Source organism: Falco biarmicus, chromosome Z (genome assembly GCF_023638135.1).
Source record: "Falco biarmicus isolate bFalBia1 chromosome Z, bFalBia1.pri, whole genome shotgun sequence".
Classification (NCBI taxonomy): Eukaryota; Metazoa; Chordata; class Aves; order Falconiformes; family Falconidae; genus Falco; species Falco biarmicus.
The window spans coordinates 41,290,824-41,318,139 of NC_079311.1; the positions used below are offsets into that span (position 1 = coordinate 41,290,824).

General features: G+C 44.0%; 1 protein-coding gene across 1 annotated transcript; it reads right to left on the minus strand.

Moving 5' to 3' along the window:
• Positions 1-2,289: 2,289 nt before the first annotated feature.
• CTSL (cathepsin L) lies at positions 2,290-7,406 on the minus strand. Its single transcript, XM_056325323.1, has 7 exons — positions 6,903-7,406; positions 6,447-6,569; positions 6,210-6,365; positions 5,651-5,875; positions 3,941-4,109; positions 3,484-3,601; positions 2,290-2,682 (listed from the first exon to the last, which is right to left on the minus strand). Exons 1-7 carry the CDS (start codon positions 7,389-7,391, stop codon positions 2,583-2,585), a joined length of 1,380 nt encoding a protein of 459 aa, XP_056181298.1. The 5' UTR covers positions 7,392-7,406; the 3' UTR covers positions 2,290-2,582.
• Positions 7,407-27,316: the final 19,910 nt, after the last annotated feature.

Consider the following 27,316-nt stretch of genomic DNA (forward strand, 5'->3'; position numbering starts at 1 on the left):
ACATACATAATGTGCACTCACTGTATCTTCAGAAAAGAGTGACTTTGAAGAGAGAGAACACTTTCCCTAACAGGACATTTACCATTATGGATTAATTTGCTACTTCATAATAGTGCTTCTAAAGTAAATGAAACAGCTCTACAGAAGATAGGGCCGCTGCAGTGGAATCACAAAACCAGATTTAATGTAATTCTTGACAGGGAACAGGTTTTAAATTTCTAGCAGAGTGCCTAACTGCAACTTATACAAAATTTTAATGTTTACACTGTCATGTAAAGCAACTATGGGTGAAGCTGTCACTTAAGAAGGCTATGTAAATATTGATTTATCTACATGACCTGACTTACCCTGTCCCTTTCTTGATTATTTCATTCAGAAGGGAGGATGTTCAGCCAGAACAGTCAGCAAGTTTTGATGCATACAAGTAGCTATATTATCACTTTTTATTTCTAAAAAAGTCAAAAGGCTGATACCTCTTCTGTGAGCTACGTTCCCATTCACATGCGTATGCTTTGGAAAGTTATTTCCTTTTCATTTCCCATCTGTTCATAAAAACTATCTTATTTTCCCAGCAACTTGTGTTAACCTTGGCCTTTGTAACCAAACACGTTTCCCTGTGTTCAAATCCTAGCAGGCTTTGTACTGGTCTCAGTGTGCGCTGGACATTCTCACTGTCTTGTGGTTTTAATCAATATAGAAAAAAGCACCACTTCAAGTGCTATTAAGCTCACAGTAATGTTAGCTTCCAAGATTAAAAAGTATTCATAGAGACAGGTCTCCTTCCACCCCCAGTTCTGGGGCAGCAAGAACGAAAAGCAGCTACTGCCTAAGAAGCCTACACGCTTCATTTACAGCATTTTGATCTTGCTTCCCATTTTGAATGTACAGACCACTGCAGTTTCCTTCTGAAAATAACTCTTTAGAGGACCACCAACTCAGCTCCGTATTAATTTCCTCCATAGCTTCCACCAAGTAGTATGGATGCTCTCCATAACAGGCCCAGCAAGTCAACAGCTAAATTCTAACCGGTATTTCTGCTCTGTGGCTTGTTAAATAGCCACTGGGCTGGGGGAGGCTCTTCCTGTTAAAAAAAAAACAAAACAAAACAACAAACTTGTAGGGAGACTCAGGTTGAAAGAATTCATATATAGGCAGCACACTGACACACTCACAGCTGAAGAGTAAAGTTTTGATTATTCTAGGTACCTCAATCTTGTTTTTCTTTCAAGAAGTGTTTATGAAATGCAAGCTTAAGATTTATTTTATCTACAATAAGGACAATCAGCTTTCATAATTTGTAGTCCAAGTGTTCCCTTGTGGCATAGCTATCAGATTCAGGAAAGACACTATGCATAAAAACCTATGGGTCCATAAAATCTGAACCGGTGCTGGTCAAACTGCAGAACTAGCCTCCTTCCCCTCCAGCCCAAATGCAAGAAGGTATGAGTCACCACCCAAAAACCAAAGCCAAATCCTCTCCCCCAGCTGTTTTTGGCATTATCAATTGATAATCCTCTGCAGAAACTACTGGCACCTGAAAAAAACAACAGTACATAACAGCTAGTAATTGTGTTTCAGCAGCACAAATACCTGCAGTCCTCCCAGAAGAGGAGCTACAGTGCAAGTCACCACAGTTCAGTCAGCCACAGAGTATCCAGGGATTAAGAGTCACCCAGCTTCACTTCCTGTAGGAACAGCATTCCTCCCTGCCCACCCCTTCCTTCCCCAGCCAAAGGTGGTGCAGGGGCAAGATACTAAGTGTCCTACAGACCAAGAAATAAGATTTCTCTCTGAACAGCCCAGGTGCTTTTGGGTGTTGCCACTGTACACATAATATTCAAAAGGAGACAGTTACTCTAACTACAGAAGTGTGGTACTTTGAGGTGCCATAAGAAAACACTGATGCTATTAAAACTAAGTGAAGATCAGATGATGCTGCATGTAGGACATGCAAAGACTGAAGATGTTATGAAGTACTAAGAACCAGAGATTGTATCACCTCTGGGTCACAGGACTAAGCCAAAATTCACTCAGGCACATTCTAGGGAACACAGTTTCAAAGAATGAGGGTCAGATTTTCATCACTTCGTTGGTTGATAAAGAGATTTTTCTACTTCCCATTTTAAGTAAGTCCATTCCATAACAGCTGTTAGCCATTCCCAGCTAGGGTTGCATTTTAGTAACTGATGAAGAGAGGTATGCATACAAGCTTCAGTTACTAGCATAATTTAGGATGCCTGTTCGATAAGTCTCAAGTGGCAAACATAAAAAGCCAAGTCAACCATACACTGGCATTAAAAGGGTTTATTTAGAAAGTAAAACTTTATTCACATTAAAATTTATAAAAGGAAAATAATCTATTAGATTCAGCAGTAAAAAGCCAGCAATATTACAAGCTGTATACATACCAACATTTACATTAAATTAAGACAAATGGCATGTCACCAACATGTAATAACATACTTTGAAAGTTTTACAATTAAATTGATTTTGTAAGGATACAAGTCTAACTCCATGTGTGAACATGGGTTTGGTCATTCAGTTTAGAATCCCCTCTTGTACTGAAATGTTTGGTCTTCAAATTAAACAAGCGGATAGCTAGCAGCTGTTGCTATTCCACAGTGGTTCTTCCTGTCCTTGGCCATGTAGATATATCCTTTGTCACCCCACTTCTCACCCCAGCTGAAACAGAAGTAAAGGGTTTGTTTTCATATTCAGAAGATATTTACACATACCCCCATTAAGTGTTTAAATTGAAAACTGCTGCCTTCCACATCTGGAGAAAAATCAAGATAGCTGCAGCCAAATTAGAGTGCTTCCCTGCGATTAAATGCATGTTACAAAAGAGGCACCCCAAGCTCACAGAAAATAAAGGCTGCAGCCATCCTTTCACTAGGTGGAGACCTTAATGTGCAATCCTTGATTACAAGTGCATGAAGCTCAGACACTGCTCCCAGCCAACTTTAAGGGAAGACCAAGACTGCAAGCAGCATTTGAGGGTGGTGTCCCTGTAAGTGCTGAGAACATGGGACAAGTTCATGTGACATGCCCTTTGGCATTAATTTATTTTCCCTCCAACCTAGAAGGTAACTCCACCTTTGAAATTCAAGTGTTACCCTATTTAACATAAATGAGCAATGCTCTGCTTCCAAAAAAAAAATCCATTACACCTTCGCAACCCCATTTTCTCCTGCTCCCCCTGCTCAACCACTTTTAACTCCTACTAGCTTCACAGGCTGTTCCAGTACTGAGCTCCCTTGAATTAACTAAAAAGGCAGAAGAATGAGTTTGCTGCTTCAGGCCTATTTTATTAGGCTGCCATCAGCCCGAGTCAGGTTTAACTTTTGTCATACAATACAGTCTGAGAACAGTTTCCAGATTTTTCACACAGATTTTAATTACTGTTGCCTTCCCACCCCCCCACTACAAGTAACAACCTACCTTCCCTTCTCCCCTACCCCTAAAGGCTCAGAGAGATCTTACCTGTTCTTAACAATCCAGTATTTCTTTCCATCTACATCTTCTCCCTCAAAGCCATAGCCTACAACCAGAACACCATGGTCCAGGTCTTCACTGCTGCAGTCTGGTTCATAGTAGATACCTGCAGAGGCATAAGTTCACACATGAACAAGGTCTACTCAAGATGCAGAGATGCTCAAGGTGCAGGAAACCTCACCAGAAGCTATGTGTATTTCAAATAAATATTGCATAGCCTCTTGAAAGTCAGAGAAAGAAGTCATAAGTGAAGTGTATCATGGCAGAAACTGAGGGACAAGTACAATGCATGGAGAACCTGACTAGAATTAAAAGGAATCCCGATTATGACTACATCACAAGATCATAGGGTTTGGGGTTTTTTTACATATTAAACTGAAAGGTAATGAATACAGAGTATTCAAAAAAAAAGTTCTCTGCATGCAAGCTGCTAACAAATACCCACCCGACTGATAGAACTGGAATGAAGAGTGGCCTGCATCAATAGCAACAGACACAGGACCCACAGCTGCTACTGCTTTCATGAGAGCTCTTTCATGTCCTTGAGGGATGTCAACAAAGCCAGTGTCATTAGCAGCATTGTACTCTGCCTTGTAGCGACATTCTTCATCATCCTAAATAAAGCAAGCCCTAGTTATTACATAGTTCTTCATTTAACACACAGGTCAGCACAGGAACTACCAGACATTGTGACTCTTCTGCCTTGGATCCTCTTCCATCCCTTGTTTTCAAGTGCTTTGAAAGGAGGAAAGGAGAGAGAACACAGAAGCTGCTTTTGAGTTTCTGAAAGGTACAGGAAAAAAAAACAGATGACAGTGAGGCCTAAAAGGAAAGCTTTACTGGGATGCAAAGGACCATCATACATCCTGGAACCCTGCCTTCTTTGGTGGGCAGGACAAGTCTCTCATCAGGGAGGAAAGAAGCCCAGAATGCATTAATAGACAATGGAAAAGAGCCAAGTATTTTTTAATTACAAAGCAATCCAGAAACTGCTCACTGAGCAAATACTTAAAATCCACAATTTTAGTCTGTCATAGTTTGAAAACCTCTACAAAATGATTTGGAAGTTAATCATTCATACTGTATGACCTTACACACAGCATTTGTTAATTTGTGCTTCATTATGTTATTTTTTTACAGTGACACCTGAACTGTTGGTGCCACAGGCATTTACTTCAGGGGAGGGGGCTGTTTTGGAAGTCAGGCCATGTAAAGTCAAAATAGACTGAAGCAAGCACATCCCTCCCTTACCTGTGTGGTAAATCAGTACTGAAGTTCCCTCCCCCCAACTGAAGCAGCACAGAGTACACCCTCAGTTGCTCACTTCTTGTACTCAGCAAATTAGCACTTCCTATAATCACCCAGGATCTCCGGAAGAGCCAAGATAAGCAAGAAACTCAAGATTACTGGGATGCAGGTGATTAGGAACCCAAATCCAAAGGCTTCTATGTTATAATGAACAGCATTACTAGTGCCCATTCAGTCAACACACAAAATAAGCCACAAGGGAAGATACTCTATAGCGAGTAGAGCTCCAAACAGTGAAAATCCCAAACCATGGGCTCTTCAAATGATACCCAATTTACTGCTGCTCTTTTGTCCTCATGCCTGTTGAGCTTTTGGTAGATTATTGGTATATTTCAGAAGTCTGCCCATAATCTATGTTTATGCACATTTAGCCCAGAAGTAGAACTTAAGACACTGCCAACAACTATGTTAAAAACCAGATCACACTAGCTGCAAGAATTACCTGGCCTATGGGTAGTAACTCTGCAACAGCTCAGTTATGGCAAGGTGAACAGCACCCCTTCAAGTAACTAGCACTGTTGACAAGGGCTGGGTTCTGGTTTGGTGTATCAACCAAGATAACACATGACATCTGATAAGAAGGCAGCAATGAGGGGGAGGAATAAAAAAAAAATTGCTCTAGTTTTTCCAGCAGGTCTGGTAAGATTTTGACCTCAAAGACCATTACAGCATGTGATTCCTACTGGGGCTAGCAGTCATTCTAGTTTTATTAGGAAAGATGCAACCAGAAGAACAGATGTACTGATTACTACTTCGTCATCTTCCTTTCTAGGTAAGTGTTTCCCAACACAGTTTGTCCACACAAAAGACATGACACTCGCAGTGTAAGTTCAGCTATTACACTCACCTTTGCAGTGTATGGGTATGATTCCTCTGAATCAATTCCACCATTATCCTGCACATACTGGAAAGCCTGGTCCATGAGACCACCATTGCAGCCTTGATTCCCTTCAGGCCGAGAGCAGTCCACCAGATTCTGTTCACTCAGTGAAACAAGCTTGCCAGTTTTTCTGAAGTGCTGCCCTTCAAGAGCACCTGTTGTGCTGAAAGCCCAGCAAGAGCCACACTGACCCTGAAGTAATGAAATCACAAGTTATAAATCTGTCCAGATTAGGCAATTACTTTCCTTACCACCAAGGCAAAAAAAAAGCTAAAGCCACAAGACCAACTTTTGTGTTTCTGGCATGTACAAATGAGGATACTACAGCCTTTTCAGTCACTAGACATTCTGTCCAGAACTCCTAAAAAATCCTAAAGGGGTACAGCAATTTTATCAAAATGACACTGAATTTAGTAAGCTTGTGCTTGGCTTCGTTCAACAAGATCACAGTGCTTTTCCCCTATGGAAGGAGGTAGCATTCAGGAAATGACCTGTAACTGGTTACAAGTCCACCATCAGAGAATACCTGGTCTTTAACTGGAGTTACATATCCCTTCTCTCTCCAGTCTACTGATCGTGGCACTTCCAGGAAATTGGGCTCAAGAAACTGGGACCCTCTGTACTTCCTTTCAGACTTCTTGTGTGTGTAGCCATTCATCAGCTGTCTGAACTCCTCAGTTGTCTGAAGAAAATTCAAGACATGCAGTCACCATCCATTACACAACACTGTTTAGAACCACAGGTTTCATTCCTCTATACGTACCATGTCACTAAACTGATTCATTCCCAACCTGTAGCTGTGTTTTCCCAATGTGTGATCCAGATTATGGAGTTCAATCCTTTTCAGATTCTTCTCCCACACCGCTCTCCTCCAACTTTCCTCTCTCTGAGGGGTCAGAAAACATACTTCAAGGAGGCAGTTCAAACAAATTTCACTTGCAAGATTGCGTGCTTTGTAATGGCTTGTATCCTTGAGCAAGTGGGAGACTACTCAAATGGTAAGTCGGAATGGCTGCTTAAGATACGGTCTTTTTGTCACCCTCATATAATAAAAGCACGGTACTGCTGAATCCATGCAGAAACACAGCAAAGGGGCCCAGAAAGAGAGGGATTATCCCTCCCAAGCGCAGACCAAACGCTGAAACAAAGCAGGCATGACTCAGCGGGCAGGGCCCCGCTGCGAGCGCTCAGCCTAACCGAGCCGTAGCCCGGCGCTCACCTCATGGTAGCTCTTGCCGTGCCACGACTTCCACAGCTGCCAGTGAGTGTCCAGATCGGGGTCTGCCCTCGGAGCACCGAAGGCCAGCCCCAAGCCGAGACAGAGCGCGATCAGACACAGATTCATGCTGGCAGACCTGCCGGGAAGGGAGGGACAGCGGTCAGACACGGCAACTGGCAGACGAGCCGCCCTTCGCTCCACAGCCCCGAGCACGGAGGCAGCCGCCAGCGCCGAAAGAGGCCTGCCGGCCCGCACCCCGCCTGTGCCCCGCTCCTTCCTCTGCCCACCACGGGGGGGACTGCCAACCGCGCACCCCAAATACCCCGGGGCGGACCCGCAGGCAGGCCGACCGCCCCCGCCGAGCCCTTCCCGGAGGCCCCACGCACTGACCCGGCCTCCGCCCGTCCCCCTCTGGGGCGCGGGGCCTGGGCCGCGATTGTAAACAAGCCCGGGCGGCGGGGCCCGGGGCGGCTGGGCGGCAGCCCCCATGGAAGCGGCCAGAATGGCGGCTCCTGCCCGGCGGGAGCCGCCCGGCCGCAGGGCAGGGACCGAACCGATGCACACGGGACGCCCGCCCCTCGCCCTCCCGCCTTGCTGGACCGTCTTCCCCTCCCCCCCCCCCCCCTCACCCCCGCCCCGCCGCATGTCGGCCCAGCCCCACTCACCGACCTCTAGCCCCCCCCGCCAGTGCTCCCGCCTACCCGACCTGCCACTGTGCTGCCCCCGCGGCCCTTCTTATACGCGCCGCGGCCGTGCCCGCCCCGCCGTGACGATTGGCGGCCGAGCCGGGCCTCGCCCCGCCGGGCCGCACCTCCCGCCGGGGCCGGGGCCGCCCGGGGCCGCCCGGGGCCGCCGGCGCTGCCGGCCGCCACCCGGGGGCGGGGGGGGGCGGTCCCGGTCTGACGGGCCGGCTGCGGGGCGGCCGCGATGGCCGGAGCCCTTGGAGGCGATGTGGGGCTGCGCCGCAGAGGCCGCTAACGTTGAGCAATTCGTGTCTTAATATTTATTACGAGTGCCGGCAGGCTGGAGATAGCGGCAGCGCACTGAGCCGGCTGGAGTTTAACCTGGGGAGGACTTCAGGCTGGGGGCTGGCAGGCTAAAGATAAACAGAATCTGGAGGACAGAAAAAAAGGCCAAAAACGTCGAGGTGTTTGCAGCCCAGGCCCGTGTTGCCGTGATGCTCTTGCTGAAGGTGCCCGGCCCTGGTGGCCAGCAGCCACCGGGGCTGGCGCGGGTGCCGGGGCGGCCGGTACCCCGCCGCAGTCTCCCCCGGGACAGCATCCCCCGGGACAGCCCCCCCCCCCCCCCCTCGGGACAGCATCCCCCGGGATAGCATCCCCTGGGACAGCCGCCGTCGCTGCAGCCCCGGCGGGCGCGGGTCAGCGCCGCGGGACTGGCAGCCCCGGGGCTGAGGGGCATCTCCCACAGGCAGCGTCCCAGCCGTGGGGTCGGTGGTACAAGAAACGTTTCCAGGAAAGGCCTTTTTATTGCCTCGTAATTTAACAGCTGAAAACGGCTTTTTCCTGCCGCTGGACCCGAGCCTGGTAAGGTCGGGTATTTTACCACCGGTGTGGCCGCTATTTATGTGAGTAGCATCCAATAATCTCTACTGGAAAACACCGGGTTGTGACACCAAGAGAGTTGCAGCACAGGTGAGATACTAATAGGTTTACACATGGACTTGGTCTGCATCTAACCAGGAGTAGACAGACCTTGATTTTTAACAGGGAAATTGCTTCTAGGAGTAGAATAACTGCAAGAGCTATGCAAGGTTTCCACTTAAACTCTTGCAAAGCCTGCATTACTGGTACCTTTAACTTGCAAACTTGAAAGCATGCATTTAGAATAAAAAACAGGGTTTGTAGGCTGTTGCACAACAGCAAAAAGGAAAAAAAATCATATGATATGTGCTTCTCCCTTTTTTGGTGTCTTAAGACACACAGTGTCTCATTAAAATAAACAATACAAGTTTCCTTATCCAGATTATCCCAGGAGCAGTCTTTGGCCCAAGGAAGTCCTACAGGGCCGAATACATAAAGAGAAGCTGGAGGGGTTGTCTTGTCTTTTCAAAGTACCTGTGCAAGTCTCCTACCACTGAACTACTGTACTGATTCCACGAAAAAAATGTGCAAGTACACCCAACAGTGATACTCCCTCATTAGTAAGTAATCATAAGCAGGCCTTGTAAAACCTCTGGGAAAATTAGGTATTTTAAAGCTAAACTAATTTAAGTGAAAACTTGTGTATGAACACTCAGGACTGATGTGTGCATCCATGTGTGTGCATATGTGTGCAGCCATGCCATGCCACTTTGAGCAGAAATATAAAACATGGAAAGGACTTCTTCAAAATAGGAATGCAGAAAATGCACACTGGATACAAGTTTTAGGAATTACTTGCTCATCATTTTAATGTTTACTTGCTTTGCAAAGCTGTGTTATCAAATTTCTAGTGGTCTTTGTGGCTGAAATTTCTGGAAGTTCTTGCTTTGCCTTAAGTTTTTATATGGCTAGTGGCTGACTGGCCATGCAGACATCATGGAACCATCTTCTGAAAGGAAGAAAAGTGTGGTTATGCACTGCAACAATCAACATTGCACACTTGCACAAATTCGAGTAATTAGTAGTGTGCATAGGTTTGAAATATTAAGCTAGATATCCTTGTGCTTTCCGTTCAATCATTTGTGTTTCCAGTTGTCAGTTTTGAGACCAGCCTTTTCTAAGGAAAATTACCCTTTTCCTTATTTGTAAATGAAAATGAAAATTGTATGCACTGAGTAAGACTATGCATTTGTATCTTTCCAGCATGAAACTTCTCACTACCTAAACAAACATGTAAATACCTCAGGAGAGTTAGATGAGCTTCATATAGTTTGACTAACTCATAGTTGGGGGGGGGGGGTTTGTGGGTTTTTTATTTGAGTTGCATGGGATTTGAAAAGTTCTTACTTAGCAGCTTTTTGCTGATATTTTCAGTGCAATGGGACTTCTTAGTCCTATCTAGGTTAGCTTAGTTTCTGCAATTGTGTCTGGTATCAACTGAGCATTGAAAAGGTACAACTGAGTTCTCAATGAACTAAGGACAAGGACTTATTTTCTAAAAGGGCAAGACATTTAGCTGGCATGACAGGAGGTAAGGTCAAAATTACAGAAGGTCTTACACCATAAATCACATGTCTGCTGCTCTGTAATGTGCCCTGAGATACACCAATACAAACTGATGCTTTCCTAGATGATATGAGGTCCTGTCTCTTTGGGGAAGTTACCATGTACTCAGGTAGCATGTGATACCACTGTGTGACCTTCCTCATGAATACTCTTAGTGCATATACACACACACAAATGCCAGATACCATTTTGACTGTGAAGGTAAGTTCACCCTACAAGTTTATTTAACTACTATACATAGTGAAACCTTAACTGAGAATTTGTTGAAATTCTTGAAGGAATCAGGAATACTTTCACCTTCAGCACATGGACTGTGGCTTGCACTGAGTCATAACTGTTATGTGGATATATATCAGTTCCCTGGGTATTTTGGGAAGGCAGCCTGGGAGCCCAGGTGCAGAAACATAAGCATATGCAAGGGAAATCAGCATGGCAACAGCTATGGTCAGACCCTGGTCATCACAAGAATGCTATTTAGAAACCTTGGGATAAGAAGCTGGCCCAGGACTACACCCAACTCCTGGATGAATGTTTCCTCTCTGAGATTTGTATTATATTGTCATCAATGTAAAGACTGCCAGCCGTGCTGCATACACTGTTCACAACTTCAGCCAAGGTAAAAATGCCATGCTGCACCGCTACTAGATATTCCTCTGTCCCAGAACCGTTCCTACTGCTCCTGTCTGTGCACCATGATGTGTTGATACACCAAACTCCAAGTCCAGCATGGTGGTGGTCTGCTGGGATGAACAGAGGGTCGGGGGCAGCAGTTAGAGGTAGTAACGGGGCAGATACCGCTAGAAGTAATTTTCTGTCAAACTGCAAAATCATGACACCGTACTGCAGTCAAACCAACCACAGCAGTCTTTGCTGTATTGAAAACATCTCTGTGGGGACTAGCAACTGTGTGGGGGTCTTGCATGCAAAGCAGTCCTTCCAGGTTAGCAGAGAGAAGGGGTGAATTCAAGAGCTCTTTCAGTTCTTCTGCTTAAAAGCTCAACTGAAGCCCTGCTATCCAGTCCAGAGGAGACCTAGATAGCCATGCTAATCACGGTAGTCATAGTCCTTTCTGCAATAACCTAAAGATCAAAACGTTGAAGGAAGAAGACCCTTGCCCATTATTTTAATCTCTCCTTTTTGGAGGATAACTTTCCAAATTGCTTTGAGAAAAACAGCTTTTGAGGAACTCTACACATACAAAACGCCAACTAATTTCCAAAGGCTTACCACTCTCCTAACACTCGGGAACAACACCTTTTAATAACTGGTCATGTTTCCTTTGGGACAGCCAACTTTTCTGTAGTTGTCTGGCCCTAAAAGTTACAATACAACAAAGGCCATGCATTTCTCAGTAGTCTCAAGAACTTGCATAGCAGTGTGTTGTCTCTGCAGTCAAAGGGGTAAACTCGGCATTGATCTCCAGGGAAGCATCTCATCAACATGAAATTCAGCTGCCACTGCACATCGCAGATGCGCAGCACAATCCTCCCTCTCTGGAACCACTCTATTTATTTAAGTGCAAGATTTCTGAAATTTGTTTTGTACTTTTAAATCCTTTTTCTTGTTTGTTCTCCTGCTACAAACTTGTAGAAGAAAGGGCCAACCTGTGTCTGCCAGAAAAAGACCCAGAAATCCTAACAGCAAAGTTCCTTTGTAATGGTAGTTGACTTGCAAAGCTACAGCAGGCTGGCAATGTATCAAAAACATCTGTGCAATGTAAACAGAATAAGCTATGTCACACTAAGCTATGACAAAGAGTGTGTGCACAAGCAGCTCCTACAGACCAGCTCTCTCAAGGTAACTTGTGTGCCCTGTTCCTTACTGAAGTAGAAACAATTGGTTTATTTGGATGTCATTTATCCAAACAGCAAAGGAAGGACATTTTATTTAGGCAAACATCAATTTTTGCATTACTGTGAAGGCTGAAGTCAGGATATTTATTCCTGGGATAAAAATAGCTGAACTGACTTGCTTAAAAAGCTATGACTGTGGACATGTTTATTTATACCAGCTTAAAGGCCTCGGGTTTAAGTCTGATCTCTATGATTTTACCTTACTACACCAGGACTTAAGAATGGACTTCTACAGCTGCATGGTCCTAGTCAAGATGTATCTTAAAGTGTTATCTACCTTCAAATTGAAATTACTGTAGTTCATAGCGAGTTTTCAATGACTAACTTCTATCAGATGCTACCAAAAAAAAAAAAAAGTTCCAGTTGCATGTGTTCTGTTCAGCCAAACATTGATCTAGTTTACAAAAGCACAGGTGTATTGGAGAGAACACTGTACTGATTCTACATGCCAGAGTCTGGTTTATGTGTAAGAAATGCCAGTCATATTTGTGTTTAGGAAACCAAAACTTTAAAAAAACAGATCAACTTTCTTTACAGAAAAATAATCTTGTTTTTCTTCTATTTTATGGTAAAGATTCTTCTCACAGAAAAAAAGCAAATTTCCAGCATGAGAGTGACTGTTTCAGAAAGCTAGGAGGATGTGAGAAGACAATTATAGAATGGATATCCCTATGCCATCTTAAGAAATGCTACTCACTTTAATACTTACTTTTAGTGGCAGTTTCAGAAAAGTTTTAGGAATCGCAGATATTTTTTTTTAGCCAACTTGATTTGCAGGTAAAAAGGCTACCAGAAAAAGCATGAACGGTTTTCTTCCTTGCAGCTACATGGAAAGTAACCAGTTTTCCTCCCCAACCTGGGTATTCCTCACGGAAGACCTGAGGTGGCTCTGGAGTTTATAAGGTTACTCTGGCATCAATGACATTCATAAATACCCTCTTAAGAATCTTTGTTTTGGATTCTCCCAACTGAAAAGTCAGATTCAAACTGTGCTTCAGCTGGAGTACCCATAATGAAGTTAGTTGCATCATTATTAGGTTAGAAAAGGAAGCAGCATCTGCTTCAAAGGGACATAGATAGCATTCTGTGAGTTTTCTGAAGACCTGAGAGATGGCTGGGGAGCAGTGACACAGCCCCTCTGAGACATCTCTTTGTTTTCAGCAGTCTTGTGATCTCCGAGAACCATCATTTCCTCACCCAAGTGCCAGATAAGAAACTGCATTCCAGCTTCTCTGCTGGCCCACGAGGCAGACGACTTCGCTTGCATCTCAATGTCTTACCTGATCACAGGAGTTGGGGAATGATGCAAGGGATTGCTTGCCTTGCAGGAAAGACTGGGTGGGGGTCCTAGTATTGCCACTACTTCAGGGTTATGGTTTCCCAAAAGCATTATTATTTTCCTGTGAGGTTTTCTGATGAAATTATTTTTGTACGCGTGGAAAAAATGAGTTGTTCTGGTTTCTTTTTTCTTTTATCTTAACTTGTATTTTTTTTTAAAGAGGCTAAATACCGAGTCATACTTGAAGTCAGCTTTGAAACTTTGACCATGGTGTAACTCACTCACTTAAAATTTAAAACCTCAATTTGATTGATTCTTCATTCTTTACTCAGTGTCTCCTCCTGATTTCTGACGGAGAGTGATTTCTGCGTTTTGGGAGATTTGTGATTTTAAAAGCTAAACTGGGGAAACAATGGGAGTGTATGGGGAAGTATGTTAAATCGCTGATGTAGAAATTCACAAATATAGAATAATTTTCACATCATTGATTGATGATTCTCTAAAATTTGAAGGACATTTTTGTTTTTTCCCCTCTTACTATCAAGGTTATTAATTTCAAATTTTACACAAAAGTAGTTATTATTTCCTTACTTTCTTAATTTAAAATGTTATTGTAATAAGTTGGAAGTTGCAGCAAATTCTGTCTGTATTGTAAAGTTCTGCTGACCAAGACCAATTTTTTACTGCCCATCTCTACCCTAGAGATCACATGAAGGCATTTTAACAGAATTCAGAGAAGTCTTTGTGGACTACTTAAATTACTATTTAATGTTTGAAATCACATTCTGATGTAAACAATGATCCAATATTTCTGTTTTGAACCAGAAGCAGTAAAAAGTTCAGAGACATATAAATCTTTCAGTGCTGGAGCGCAATGTTTGTGCTTCTGCAAGAGTTGCAGAGCATGAAAGAAAAATCTGTTTGTCTGTCTCCTGTTGTTCTTGGAGCAGTGGTGTCTAAAGGGCAAGCTGACATGCTGGAAAGCATTTCCCATGATAAGCTTAGAGGCTGCGAGTGATGTGAGGAATTATTTTTAAACTGAAAAGTTACAGGCTGGGCTTCATTAACAGATCATGTGAGGAAAGGTTAAACAAAAGCTGCTTGCAGAAGAGGAGAGAGGCAATTGAAATAATCAAATACTGGTTTAAAGTTTGTTTTCCTGAAAATCAGGTAAGAGGAAAAAGAGACCAGTGCACGTGCTTTTTGAGTAAGAGCAGTGGTGACTCACAACTGCTGTTACTCCTGCTTTACAAACTGGGAAGACTGAGGCAAAAAAGAAGCATTAAGTACCACGTCACATCATTGTGGCCACTGAAATCAAATGTATGACCTGTGGATAGATCAATCTAGGCTCTTCAATACAGGAGTTAGACGTGGTAAATCATAATGTGCCTTTTTTCCCTCTTCAGCTAATCAAAATTAGTGCAAGGGTTAGCTCGTTTCAGGAATGTGAACAGATGTGATATAAATCAGTGCAATGTGCATTGCCTTGCCTGTCTCTGAGAGCCAGCTGAAACATACTCAACCCACTGAACACTAGGATGTTGGTAATTACTATTAGTTTTACATAATAATTTAAAGTATTTTAATAGTTGTTCAATCACTGTGACAGACACACACTACCCCAGGTCTTTTATAGGACCTTTCTGGGCACCAAGGATCCGCTTGATTGGAATCTTCTCACCACCGTAGACTGGAGTTTCTTTTGATCTCTCCCTCTTTGGTCACCCTCAACCAGTGGAGCATCCTGAATGTACACCCCGAAGCACCACAGAAGGAAAAGGACTTCTGTGCTGGTTTGTCACACGGGACACTAAAGGTGAGTGTGCCCAAGGGGACATTCATCTGGATGCGAGATGAATTTGGTTTAGTTAGTGGCCAGCATGAAACAAGATATTTTAGGAAACTGCTTCACATCGCAGCGGTATCTTGGTGACTCCATGACAAGGCCATACATAGTGCAGCAGCTGCAGAGCTGAGTGCTGAATGCTGCCTCTCTGACTTGTCTCATGAGCAGCTACGAGCTTATGCAATTTCCTCTTGCTCCATACAGGAACATTCACAGGGATTTCACTAGACCTTACCCTTAGGCTTGCAGAAGAGCACAGTGAATGTCTGACACAACATTCGTATGATCATTTCTCATCCCCATCACTGGAGTCTTCCTCTGCTCTTACAGTAGATGATCTCTTGGTGTGCAATCACACACTGCTAGAAGAGTGCCTATGGTAGCACATAGCTGTATTGCACTGTGGCCCACCTGTCTAATATTTGGGGCTGCTCAAGTCCAAGCTTCACCGCTCACATGTCAGCGTCCTTTGCTCGCACGTTGCTCCCCCCTTGAGCAGTATTACTGGCAGTCAAGAGACTCAGGTATACGCCAAGTAAGCTGGTTTACACAGTGGCTTGCAACAAACTTATTACCTATAATATTTAATGCAAAAATTTGACCGTTGCCCATCACTGGTAAGGTGATGATGAAACCCCTTTGCCTAGGGATTGTCTTGATGCTGCATGCCTGGGTTGCTTTCTGCACCCCTGCACCCTGATAGCAGTCCCAGATGCCTCCCATTAGCATGAAAGGCAGACAGCTGAGCACACACTGCAATCCAAACACAGCACTGGTTGTTTCCTCTCCCCCAGTTAACTTTCTTTTTAGACTTTTGTGTTTGACTAAACAAATAACCGTTTAAAACACAGGCTGCATTTAAGGGAGAACAGTTTGGGCTCCCTTCAGCTTTAGTTAGCAAAGGCTGGGGCAGCCACACGGTGTGGGCGCAGGAGCCATGGCTGATGTCTCCCCCCTCTGCACCGTGGGAATTACTTTGCCTGGGCGAATGCAGGCTGCCTAAACGACCACCTCTGCTGACAGAGGGCTTTCCTTGCTGCAGACTTTGATGCAAATTTACACAGGCCCTCAGTCCTGACATTTGGATCTAGAACTAGGTACATTCACAGTCTGGCTGCAAAAGGTTAATCCCCAAATAAACTGATGCAGACAGACAGAAAGGAAGGAAGGAAGAAAAAAAGGAAGAAACATACAAAAGATTCAACACACTAGTAGTCTAGGGTTTACCTAGAAAACCTTATTTTGTGACTATTTTGACTATATGTAGAGTGTCAAACATCAATAAAATGTTAAAATATTTTTCTAACTTTTCTTTTTTCGTAGCAAGGAGAGTATTTTTGGAATTGATTGTTTCATGAAATAAAATATCTCTAAATCAAATATAACATCACACACATTGTTTTGTCTATTTCTCAGCTGGCTGAATTTGTACTGTCCTAAACCACCCGTGGAATGTACATGAAAATGCTTAGAAAGCAGGGTAAGCTATTAATGGAGAAGCATGCTTTAGTGATGTTCTGCATTTAGCATACTACGATCATTTAAACAAAAATGCTTCTTTGTTTATGGTATTAAAAATTTCTCTCCTTGAAGCAGTAGCTGAAAGTAAAACTACAGAATTCTCTAATCAAATGCCAGATAAGTCTTGGTTGATCTGGCTAGAAAGATTCCTAATTCTACATATAAAGCTGTTTTCCCCTCCTTTTCTTTACTTCTCACTCAAAGGCAAGCTAAGCACAAGTGGCAAAAGCCAGCTGAGACTAGCTCATACTTCTTTCTGTATTTGGCTACATTTAAAACCTACTTATAGAACACTGCCCGCTGCCTGGTATGCAAGTCTTCAGTTGCCTGGTTTGTCTGAAGGGGACTTGAAAACATTAAATCAGCTTTTAAAGACCTATCAAAAAAAGGCTGGTAGCTACAGATTTTCTTTAAAAAATAGTTTAGAAAATTCAGACTTGGATAACTGGCTGGCTTTCCATGTTTGCTTTTAAACACAAACCCTACAGGCTTGGGGAAGAGTGGCTGGAAAGCTGCCTGGCAGAAAAGGGCCTGGGTGTGTTGGTTGACAGGTGCTTGAACATGAGCCAGCAGTGTGCCCAGGTGGCCAAGGCGACCAGCAGCACCCTGGCTGGTACCAGACACAGTGTGGCCAGCAGGACCAGGGCAGCGATGATCCCCCTGTCCTGGGCACTGGTGAGGCCGCACCTCAAATCCTGGGTTTGGTTTTGGACCCCTCATTGCAGGAGGGACATTGAAGTGCTGGAGCATGGCCAGAGAAGGTCACCAAAGCTGGTGCAGGGTGTGGAGCAGAAGTCTTATGAGGAGCAGCTGAGGAAACTGGGGCTGTTTAGCCCAGAGAAAAGGAGTCTCAGGAGAGACCTTGTCACTCTCTGCAGCTATCTGAAAGGAGGCTGTAGTGTGGTGGGTGTTGTTCTCTTCTCCCAGGTAACAAGTGGTAAGACAAGAGGAAACAACCTCAAGTTGTGCCAAGAAAGGTTTAGATTGGATATTAGGAAAAATTTCTTCATGGAAAGGGTTGCTAAGCATTGGAACAGGCCACCCAGGCAAGTGGCTGAGTCACCATCCCTGGAGGCAGATGTGATACTTAGGGGTATGATTTAGTGGTGGACTTGGCAGTCTCAGTTGAACTTGACGTTCTTAAAGATCTTTTCCAGCCTAAATGATTCTATCATTCTGTCATTAATAGAAATTGATAGTACGTCTCCACTGTAGGCACTATGTCTTAAAATTTCCATTCTTTGGACATAATACCCTGGAGGTATTTAAAAGATGTGTAGACATGGTGCTTAGGGATGTGGCTTAGTGGTGGACCTGGCAGTATTAGGTTTATGTTTGGACTTAATGATCTTAAAGGTCTTTTCCAACCTAAATAATTCTATGACTCTCTGTTTTTAAATGATACCAGAACGGCTAGCATGGATATGTCTGCATGTTTTAGCTGTGGCCGTAACATGCCCTTTTCACCTGGACTTTGGGAGAATTTTGTGTCTTACAGATGATCCCGTACAAACCCAGTGCCACCGAGGCTGTTTGCTCCTCCTGCGGTAACCTCGGTGAGGTAGAAGTTCACTTCCTCAGCTGCGCGCCTCTCTGCTGCCGATGGTCTTTCTCTTAACCTTTCCTCATGTGACAAAGGTTGTGTGCTGACGGCTCCTCAAGCAGAGTGAAAATGAAGACAAACAAAGGACAAGGTTGCCAGAAGTGACTGATACTTGAGTTAAATAGAACACATGGGATTTCTTAACATTCTCCCTGGCTTTTTCTCTTCCGCCCATCAGGTCAGTTCATAGTCCTTTATAGTGCTCTTTTATGCCTCAGCTTCTTCAAAACAAAAAGGGACAAAATAAGATCTTCCTCCCTCCTGCCCCCAACCTTTATCAGCAAGACCATTCACTCTGTAAAATTCAGTTTCATTAAGTGTCAGCCTTACCTTATCACTGTCCTTTGAGAGAAGCAGAGAACAGAGAACCTAGATACTGCCTAATACATATTGTATGTTTTGGGCTAGGTCTTGACCGAAGATAATTAGAACAAAATTAAAAGGAGATAATAAAATACCTCACTGTGATGGTATCACTACTAAATGTAGTGCTTCACATTGATTGAATGCCTTCCTCTATCATGAATATTAACTACTTATGCTTTGTTAATTAAGTCCTGTGAGGGAGTGAGGGGTCAGTTCTGAAAATAATTTGGGACTGGTGTCTCTATGAAGTCTCCGCAGAGCTGTCAGGGTGCTTTCCCACATATTTTCCTAGCTAAAGCCTGACTGCAGCGATATGTTCCTTGGTCTGACAAATTAGTGTATGTGTCACTGCAGGGCTGCCTAAACTTGAAAGTTTAGGCAGAAGGTGAAAGCCAATTCTCAAGCTGATTTTTCTTTTTTGCTCTCTCTTTTTTTTTCCTTAAATATAAAATGTTAGAATATTCTTTGAAAAAAGCCCAGAACCATTTGTTTTGTGCAAAACACTGGAAAGACTACAAGAATACATCAGCTAGGTTTGTAATTCATCAGCTCAGATGTAATTCTGCATCCTGAATTCACTGCAGGCCTGGAGGAGAAAACAGACTGGAAATACCACAGTCCAGTGAGCCTTTGTCTGTTGTTGCTGCTGTTCTCCTTGAGCAGGGCTATTCAGGAGGGTGCTGGTTACCTGTTCTCATGTACTACAGCAAAGGTACATTCATAGAAAACCAGCTGCAGTGTGCAGTGGTTTTCTTTTTTTCTGATAAGACTGCAGATAGTGGTGCTGTGGGTGGTTCTTTATGAATGCTAGGTATGTGAGATACAAGAGCACAGTTTTATCCTCGAGTCCCTGGAGAACCTTCTCCTCACCTTTGGTTATGTACTTGCAATTGTGTACCTGCGTAATTCATTTGCCTGTTGTTTTCCCTGTGTTTCCATTTTGTTCTTCCCTCACACTGGTTCTGGGAACAGCCGGGGTTACCGCACATTCCTCAAACAGCTTTTTGAAGCTAGGGTTTACTAACCCCAGTGTTTTTCTCACTAAATTGCTGAGTGTGCCACAAAGCAGGGAGGGCAAGCAGAAATTCGGCACAAGTCTTCTTCTGTTTTCCTATTTTGGAAAGACAAGAAAATACTAAGTTTCATGTTAATCACAGTGAAGTGCACAGCACCTTATTCTGCACCTTAGGTAGGCTGAACGCAAAGAGCGGCAGTAAGACTTTCACTCAGTAGGCAATGCAGAATAAATGGTGAGATTCACACTTGCTGTGCTCCAGCTGCCTCAGTCAGACCATTAAGTACCTTCTGGTTTTTTTTTTTCCCTAAGAATCTGGGACCTACGGCATCACATCATCCATGTATCCATTTCCCTTGACCTGCATCTTTTGAGCACATTGGCTGTTGCAAGTCAGGTGTGAAAAGGAAGAGAAGTCTCCACCTTTTCTGGATGCCAGCAGTTTTATAGGAGAGAAGAAAACCAAACTGGGGACTCTGGGCAGCAAAAGCCAGGTAGACCACAGCTGCCACAAAATGGTGCTTGGCAGCTGCTGATGCTCCCCCATCTGTGCATGTACAGCTCCAGACTATATGTGGCACAGCTGTCTCTTGCTCAGTGAGGATGGGAAGAGATGCAGAGAGGAAACAGGGAACAGAAGAAGAAAGAGAGGTCCCATGCTAACGAGAATTCATCGGTGCTGCCCTCTCACCACTTTTTTTCTGCTATCCATGCTGTTCAGCTGTCCCCACAGCTGGTTCTCTCACTTCTGTCGCTACTGAAGACGTTCTTGAAACAATGAATCATAGCCATGAAGAGCAAGAGGGAGCACATTCCCACCTGTGCTTCTTTTGTAAAGAGACTGAAGTGTGTTGAAGCAAAAGGACAGTGCAGTATTCTTGGTGAAGAAGATCAAGACTTTGTGCTGCAAGCAGGCGGGTGCTGCAGACAAAGGAGCAGGCAAAGGCAGGGTGAATTTTGCTTTTCCATTTGACTGGTTTTGATTATGTGCAGTCTTCAGGGGTAAATGAAATCACTGTGAGGACTGAACACCCTGCAGCTGCCAAGTATGATGTGACAATGTACTTGCCATCTGGAACAGAAGCCAACAATGATAATAAACACCAATAATTTTTCTAACTAAACACCTTAGAAAAGCAGTCAAACTGAAAGGATCAGCCCTAAAGCTCAACATACTAGGTGAAGAATCCAATATTTAATACAAATTTTAAGAATAGATCACTTTTCCATTTCTGTAGATGCTGCTTCTAAAAACACTTGGCAGGAACCTCCAGCCGTTCCACTTCTGAAGGCAATGAAAAAACATACCCTGTAATACTATCCACAGAAGTGATTTCTTATAATTCTGTGAATTTATTCACATGAATAAACTACACACACACACTTTTAAATGTTTGCAGGGACAGGCCCTAAAGCTGTCTTCTTCAGTGGAATGGCATAATAATTATTTTTTTTTTGCTCAGGGAATAGCTGATAGCTACCTCTTTTATCAACTTGTAATGTGGTGCCTGAATTTTTTTCAGCATTGTAGCACTAAATTTCATGAAGACTGTAAAATAAAAAATAGTTATAAGTCACACATACGTAGTCTTACTGAAGAAAGTGTGTTTTGAAGAGTATATCATTTAAGGTGATATTTCTCAGAGGACTAAATGGAGAGTAACCTGACATTTTTGACACCTAACTTGAGAAATTAGCAACTTTCTAAGAGTTGTGTAATCAGATTGCATTCTGTAGAGACCAGGTGGAACTGGTGAGAATAATTTTTCTTCTTGCCCCAAAGGTGCTGTGAAGCTAATGCAGCAGATGTTGCGTAGGTTGCAGATGTCTATGATGTGGAGTATAAGGATCATCAGTGTTTTGTTCCAACCTGTACAAATGTTACAGTAATATTTCATAGTTATATACATCCAGTGTCCAGCGAGTCCAAACTGAGGGCTTGAATATGCTGAACTGATGGTGGTGATGGTGCTGTTTGTGCACAATTTTTGTTTTTTTTCTAGGATGTGTTTCATCCTAGAGGGATGCTTCTCATTCTTTTCCAAACCCTCCTGGTTTTCTTCCCTTGGATTTTATTTGCACTCAGATGTGGGAAGTAAAAGGCTCTGAGCATCATGAGCTGAGCATTTTCTTTAGGCAGAGTTGATGAAGCAATGCCACTCTCAGATGAGATCAGCAGCCACTCACTCATGTTACTTGTACATGGAACCCAGCAGGGTGACGGCAGAAAATCAGAGCTCCTGCAGAGCTGTCATTTGTCACTTGAAGAAGTTGATTTCTTCTAAGATTCCTCAGGCTGGCATAGGTGTATTTTGTGGTGTGTTTTTTGTTTGTTTTCATTTCGGTTTTCTCACTCTTTGACTAAAAAAGCCATCCCCTGTGCTGTAAACATCCCTGCAATCTCTTGGTTTCCTTCCTCTCAAGTTGTTTCCCCTGACAGAAAAGCTGAGCTATCTACCTACATGGAGAGGGTAACTGAAAGGACAGCATGAGGCAGAAAATGGCATGGAGGACAATCTCCTTTACAGGGCCTTCCTCAGTATGGAGCCTGAGCAGAACAGGGTAAATTCACACCTACTAAAGTGGGTGGACACGGCAGCCAGCACACTGGGCAAAGAAAAGCTTTATGCTTTCCCTTTGAAAGACAGAACAACTCCCAGACTCTTTTTGCTGCTGCAGAAGTAAAACATGCCTAGATATGTTCCTGTCCAGCCAAGCATTTACAGAGACATTGAAGTGCGTTGAGCAGGGGTGATGCCAGCATGGTGACTTGAAATTCATGGGTCCACACATGACTTCCTTGGCTAGCAGCTATAGCAATTAAACAGGTTTTGCCAGTAGCTTGGGTCAACATAGTCTTTTCCCCATTAAACAGGTTACAACATGGTTTTTTGATTTGTGCTCTTGTTTACTGGATTCTTAGTCAGGCTGACAGAAAGCCTGAAGGTACAATGTTGCAAAGGGGGATGGCTATAGGTCCTCTGATGAGATATACGTCCCTCCTGTTCAGGCACAGAGCTACCACCGCAATGCGCTCTGTACATCTACAGGAGCCCCTGCACAGACGGATGGGAAGTGAGTGAGGGGAAGAGATGGGATCAGGGCATGTTGTGCTCTGCGGTTTGGTGATTGTGCAGTGCAGTGTCCCCAGGCAGAGACTTCAGCCAGTGCAGTGGTGCATTTGAGTGTTTCCCTGCACCAGACACCTCCTTTTATTTTACTAGAATGCACCATATACAAGCTGTGCAGGAAATCAGATGTAATAGATATGTGGTTATGCTAAGAAAAAAACTGGCTGTGTGAAATCACCACATTTGTTTATCTCACAGAATGGTCAGATGAGAGACCACTCACCTCCTTTCACAGGTGAATTGAGCAGATTCTGACTCCAAGGGTGGTGGGGTCAAAACAAGACTGTCTCTCTCACCTCCCAATAGCAAGTGTGCTAACAGGAGTCGAGGAAGGGTTGTAAAACAGCCAAACAAAGGAGGAATGTTGCAATGGTCATTTTGAAATAAACCTGTTTGTGATGAGCAGTGACTGATATTTATGCTATGATTCATACCAAAGTGCAGAACCTGCAGTTTTACTCTGGCTGACCTTTAGGACAGAAGCAGCAGCAGATACTGTTCTAACATCTGTGAATGAGAAAGCAAGCATCGAAGCTGCTCTCGGCTCTGAGACTGCATTAACTCAGAGCCGGGCTTGTTAAAAAGGTGGCTGGAGCATCTCTCCACTGTAAGGCACTGCTTGGGTATAACTGACTGGAGCTTGCACAGCTGCACCTCTCTCTGTATTCACTTGCAGTCGCTCTTCCCTTTTATGTGGTAATTGCAATTACAAGTAACTCTTACCTGGCATGTTACATCCCACATTAAAGCTCTTCGAGGATGCCCTCAGAAAGTCCTTTACACCACCTCCTCCTCCTCCTTGATGACAAGTCTGAAGTTTCTTATCTGTGTCTATGCTAAATTGCCGGCGACAGCGTCTTGCCTGTGTCTGTAAGCTCCAGGCACCTATTGGCGGTCTCCTTACAGGACCCCCCACAGACAGACATGCATGTTATCCTCTCAGCTCTACTGATAAGCAAACACCTACAAGGCAGGAGGAGGTCAGAGATGGTCGCTGCTTTCTATGTCTGGTTTTTGATGCTGTCAGAAGGCAGCTCGGCTATCTGCTTCTAGAAACTCATCAAATTCCAGTGGGCACATGCGGGAGTTGCGTGTGATAACACTGGAAAATCAGCTCTTCTGGGGGAATCAAAAACTCAGGCTCTGTTTCTTTACAGAAGCACAGCAGAGAAGCTTCAGAATACAGGACTGCACTTCCACTCCTGCCCTAAGACTATTACTAAATATCTAGTTAGTAAAAATGCCTGGCTTACTGCCTATCTTACCAGGGGAAAATGTGATCAGGAAAGGAAGTTTCCATAATCTTGAAGGATTATTTCCTCCAAGAAGACCTTTGATTCCAGCAAAATCTTAAACATATGGACTTCTCAGTTCAGTCGTCAAGTGTATTTAGTGTTTTTTTCTACAAGTGCTTAAAATACTTGAAAGTGCAGTGAAGGATCTTCATACAGGCTGGCTGAATGACTCCTCTGCTTAGCACTACACATGTTCTTTTTTTGGTTTTTCTGTGTACTCAACCACTGGAGCTAGTTCTGAACAGTTTAAACAAAACACCCTTAAACACTTCAGGGAGAAAAAAACCCAAACGGAGAAAAGCAGTTTGTGCAAATAGAGACGAATGCCTACACAAAAGCCAGGAAGAACTGCTTCCTGTAGGAAACCTCTTCGATGACATTTTGCCCTTCTCATCTGTCTTCAATTTTTCTCTTGAAGGAATTTTTGTTTCTCTTCATTTTTGTTTCAGACAGGGAAGATAACTTTCTATCTTCTAAATCAGTGCAAATGTATCTCAGATCTCAGCCAGTGCGTTTTGTGTACCACTGGAAGGGTAAGAGCTGTACCTCTGCACTTTGGAAGTGGGTGTATGACAGTTACACACACCTGAAGCAATGACAGATCCCTGACCTGTCCTAAACTTCACAGCTTTTCTCCACAGCACAGCTCAGTCCTTCCTACTTACTCATTTTGATGGGTCCTTACATTTGCTTTATAGGAAAATAATTCACAAATAGAGATTCCCGAAGTCCTGCTAATTTGATGCGTTTTTCCATACATATAGTAAATAAAAGGCAAAGCCTACGAGTAAATACAATTACAAGTAGCTTTCTGTACTCCCTTTTATTACATATACAGACTACCTAGAGACACAGAGACTCTGAAAGTTGTGCAAAGGGACATCCTTGTCCATTCACGTGCAGCGTGACCTTCCCAATCTGCACATCTTCCTCACCAGCTAGACCCAATGCAGAAAACATTACAGGGCCAGGAGAGTTGCAAGGAGGCTGCATCACTGATATCTCTGCAGCTGATGCTGTTATGCAAGAAACACCCTTTTCCCTGCAAGTAGAGTCAAAGGGTGAGAGGAGAGGTGCTGTAACTTCTTTAGTGAGAAAACATGGATGACTCAGAGCAAAGCTCACCCTGACCTACAGTTATGTTTAGCTGTGACACTGTCCAGAGTTTGGCATCCAGCTGCAATACTGGGAAACCCACCACTGAAAAGCAGTACTCTGATCCTTGGTCACACCTCACCTGGCATCAGCGACCAAGTTGTCCTCTGCTCTGGCTCTCAGTGTGGTGTCTTTCTGAGCAGGCTGGTCCTGGAGCATGGCCCCTGCAGGCAACCAGGACCGTGTGTCAGCCACAGCGTGGCTGTTCCTGCTGCTTTGAGGTCAAAGAATGAACGGATTTAATGAACACCATTCTTCAGAAGCAGGATCACAGAGTATCCTTTACATTCATTGGGTTTTATTAAAATACTAGTGAAAGTGCTTTCTGATTCCATTGCAGAATCAGCAGTTGGTTGTTGGTGGTTTTTTTAAGGCTATCTCAGGCAAAGTGATTTAGACTAAGGTTTTGAAACCACCAGTAACACTTGGTGTGCAAGAAATGGAAGGCTGAGCTTTGTTTTATGACAGTACTTTGATTTTTAATTCAATTTGCTCATTATGTTGGTTTAAGAAGTGGTGTTTAAAACAGCTGCTGCCTGTCTGTAAAATCAGGGCTTTTTCCTCTTCTTTTCTGACTGAAAGGAAAGCAACAAATCAAATGCCAATAGACTAAAAATATCTGCTGGGTACACTGAAAGAGATGAAAGGGGTCAGATGACACACAGATGAGCATTACTCAGAAATATTTAATGGCAAGTAGTACCATAATTCTTCTTCGTGTTCTGTATCTTCTCATGCACATCTCCAGATTGCCTCTCTTCCTGGTGTTTGCTCTGTTGCAGCATGTAAAGCCCAGGTCCTATTGAGCTAAGCTAGCATGGCCCATGTCTACATCTCTGTGACGGTGCTGCAGGACCACAGCATGCCCTGCACAGCTCTAAGGAGCTTAAGCAGAAGAAATGGTCATCTAAAGGTATAGAGCCTCTGTGGCACCAAGACTTCGACCAGTTTTAGAAATATTGCCTGTGCTGAGCCTCGGCCCAGCCCTTGGAGGCAGGGCAGCACTATTACCTGCTTGCACAGAGGGCTGAGTCAAGGATGGACTCTGTGACTTCAGCAGTGCCACAAGGATCCTGTGGCACAGGCAAGAGCACTGCAAAATCCCTTTTCCTTGCTTCAGTACTAACCTTGCCTTCATCACCAGATGGACCAGAATTAGTTGTACCCGGAGAGAACTTGAGGAGAGAGGGAAAGGAATATGGTTGTCACTCTTCATTTGCTAACAGGAGTAAAACAAATTGCAGCTCCTAGTACTTCAGGAATGGCCGTGAGTCAGGAATGCTCAATCCCACAGCAGCGCATTTGCTGTGCTGCCCTCTCCTCCACAGCAGAGCAGATGCGATTAGCGCTCAAGGCTGGCTTTCCTTGTTAAACGTCCCCCAGGACACAGGCTCTGCCATCTCACATTTTCCAGTATTTCTGGATTTGGGATAGTTGCTGATTTCCTAAAAGGGGGTAAAGGACTGTTTTAGTTTACTGTGATCTTTTTAAAGTGTGTTTTCTGCCAAGGGCTGCTGACATCTGGACAGAGTTTTGCCAGAGCTTGTGGAAATCATGTGGAATGGTTTGGGATGGAAGGGACCTTAAGGATCATCTAGTTGTGACCCCCTTGCAGGGGAACACCTTCCACTGGACCAGGTTGCTCAGAGCCCCATCCGACCTGGTCTTCAACACTGCCAGGGATGGGGCACCCACAACTTCTCTGCGCTACCTGTTCCAGTGTTTCACTACCCTCACAGTATCTAATCTAAATCTACCCTCTTTCGGTTTAAAGCCATTACCCCTTGTCCTATCACTACATGCCCTTGTAAATGCTTTTAGCTAAAACAAATATTAAAGTCAAGCCTTTACAGGATTTAAAACTATTTATGGGTGTGGTTATCTTAGGCTGATCTGAACCAGCGTTACTCCTGAAAAAAGGCATTTTGGCCCTTCCCTCTTCTGTGACTTCTCATTCCTGCTCTAAGCCGTAGCGGCAAGGTCATTGGGCTGCAGACAAAGCCTTCAAGACAGAGTGATAGCTTCCTGCTGGATCAGTGAGCTGAACTAGCTGAGCATGCCAGGTACTAGTGTGAGCCTGATAGACTGCAAAGCAAGGGTGGAGAGGACAGGACGTCTGCTTTCAGTGCAACACAGCTTTAGAATAGCTTAAGATACTTAGGAATATGAACCATCAAATC

What these genes read in the sequence shown, in the direction of transcription:
- CTSL (XM_056325323.1), bottom strand. Translation starts at nt 7,391, where the DNA reads ATGGGGGCTGCCGCCCAGCCGCCCCGGGCCCCGCCGCCCGGGCTTGTT. An exon ending in TGAATCAGTTTAGTGACATG is followed by an intron (nt 6,366 to 6,446) that starts GTACGTATAGAG and finishes AATTTTCTTCAG; the next exon opens with ACAACTGAGGAGTTCAGACA. An exon ending in CATACCCATACACTGCAAAG is followed by an intron (nt 4,110 to 5,650) that starts GTGAGTGTAATA and finishes TGCTTTATTTAG; the next exon opens with GATGATGAAGAATGTCGCTA.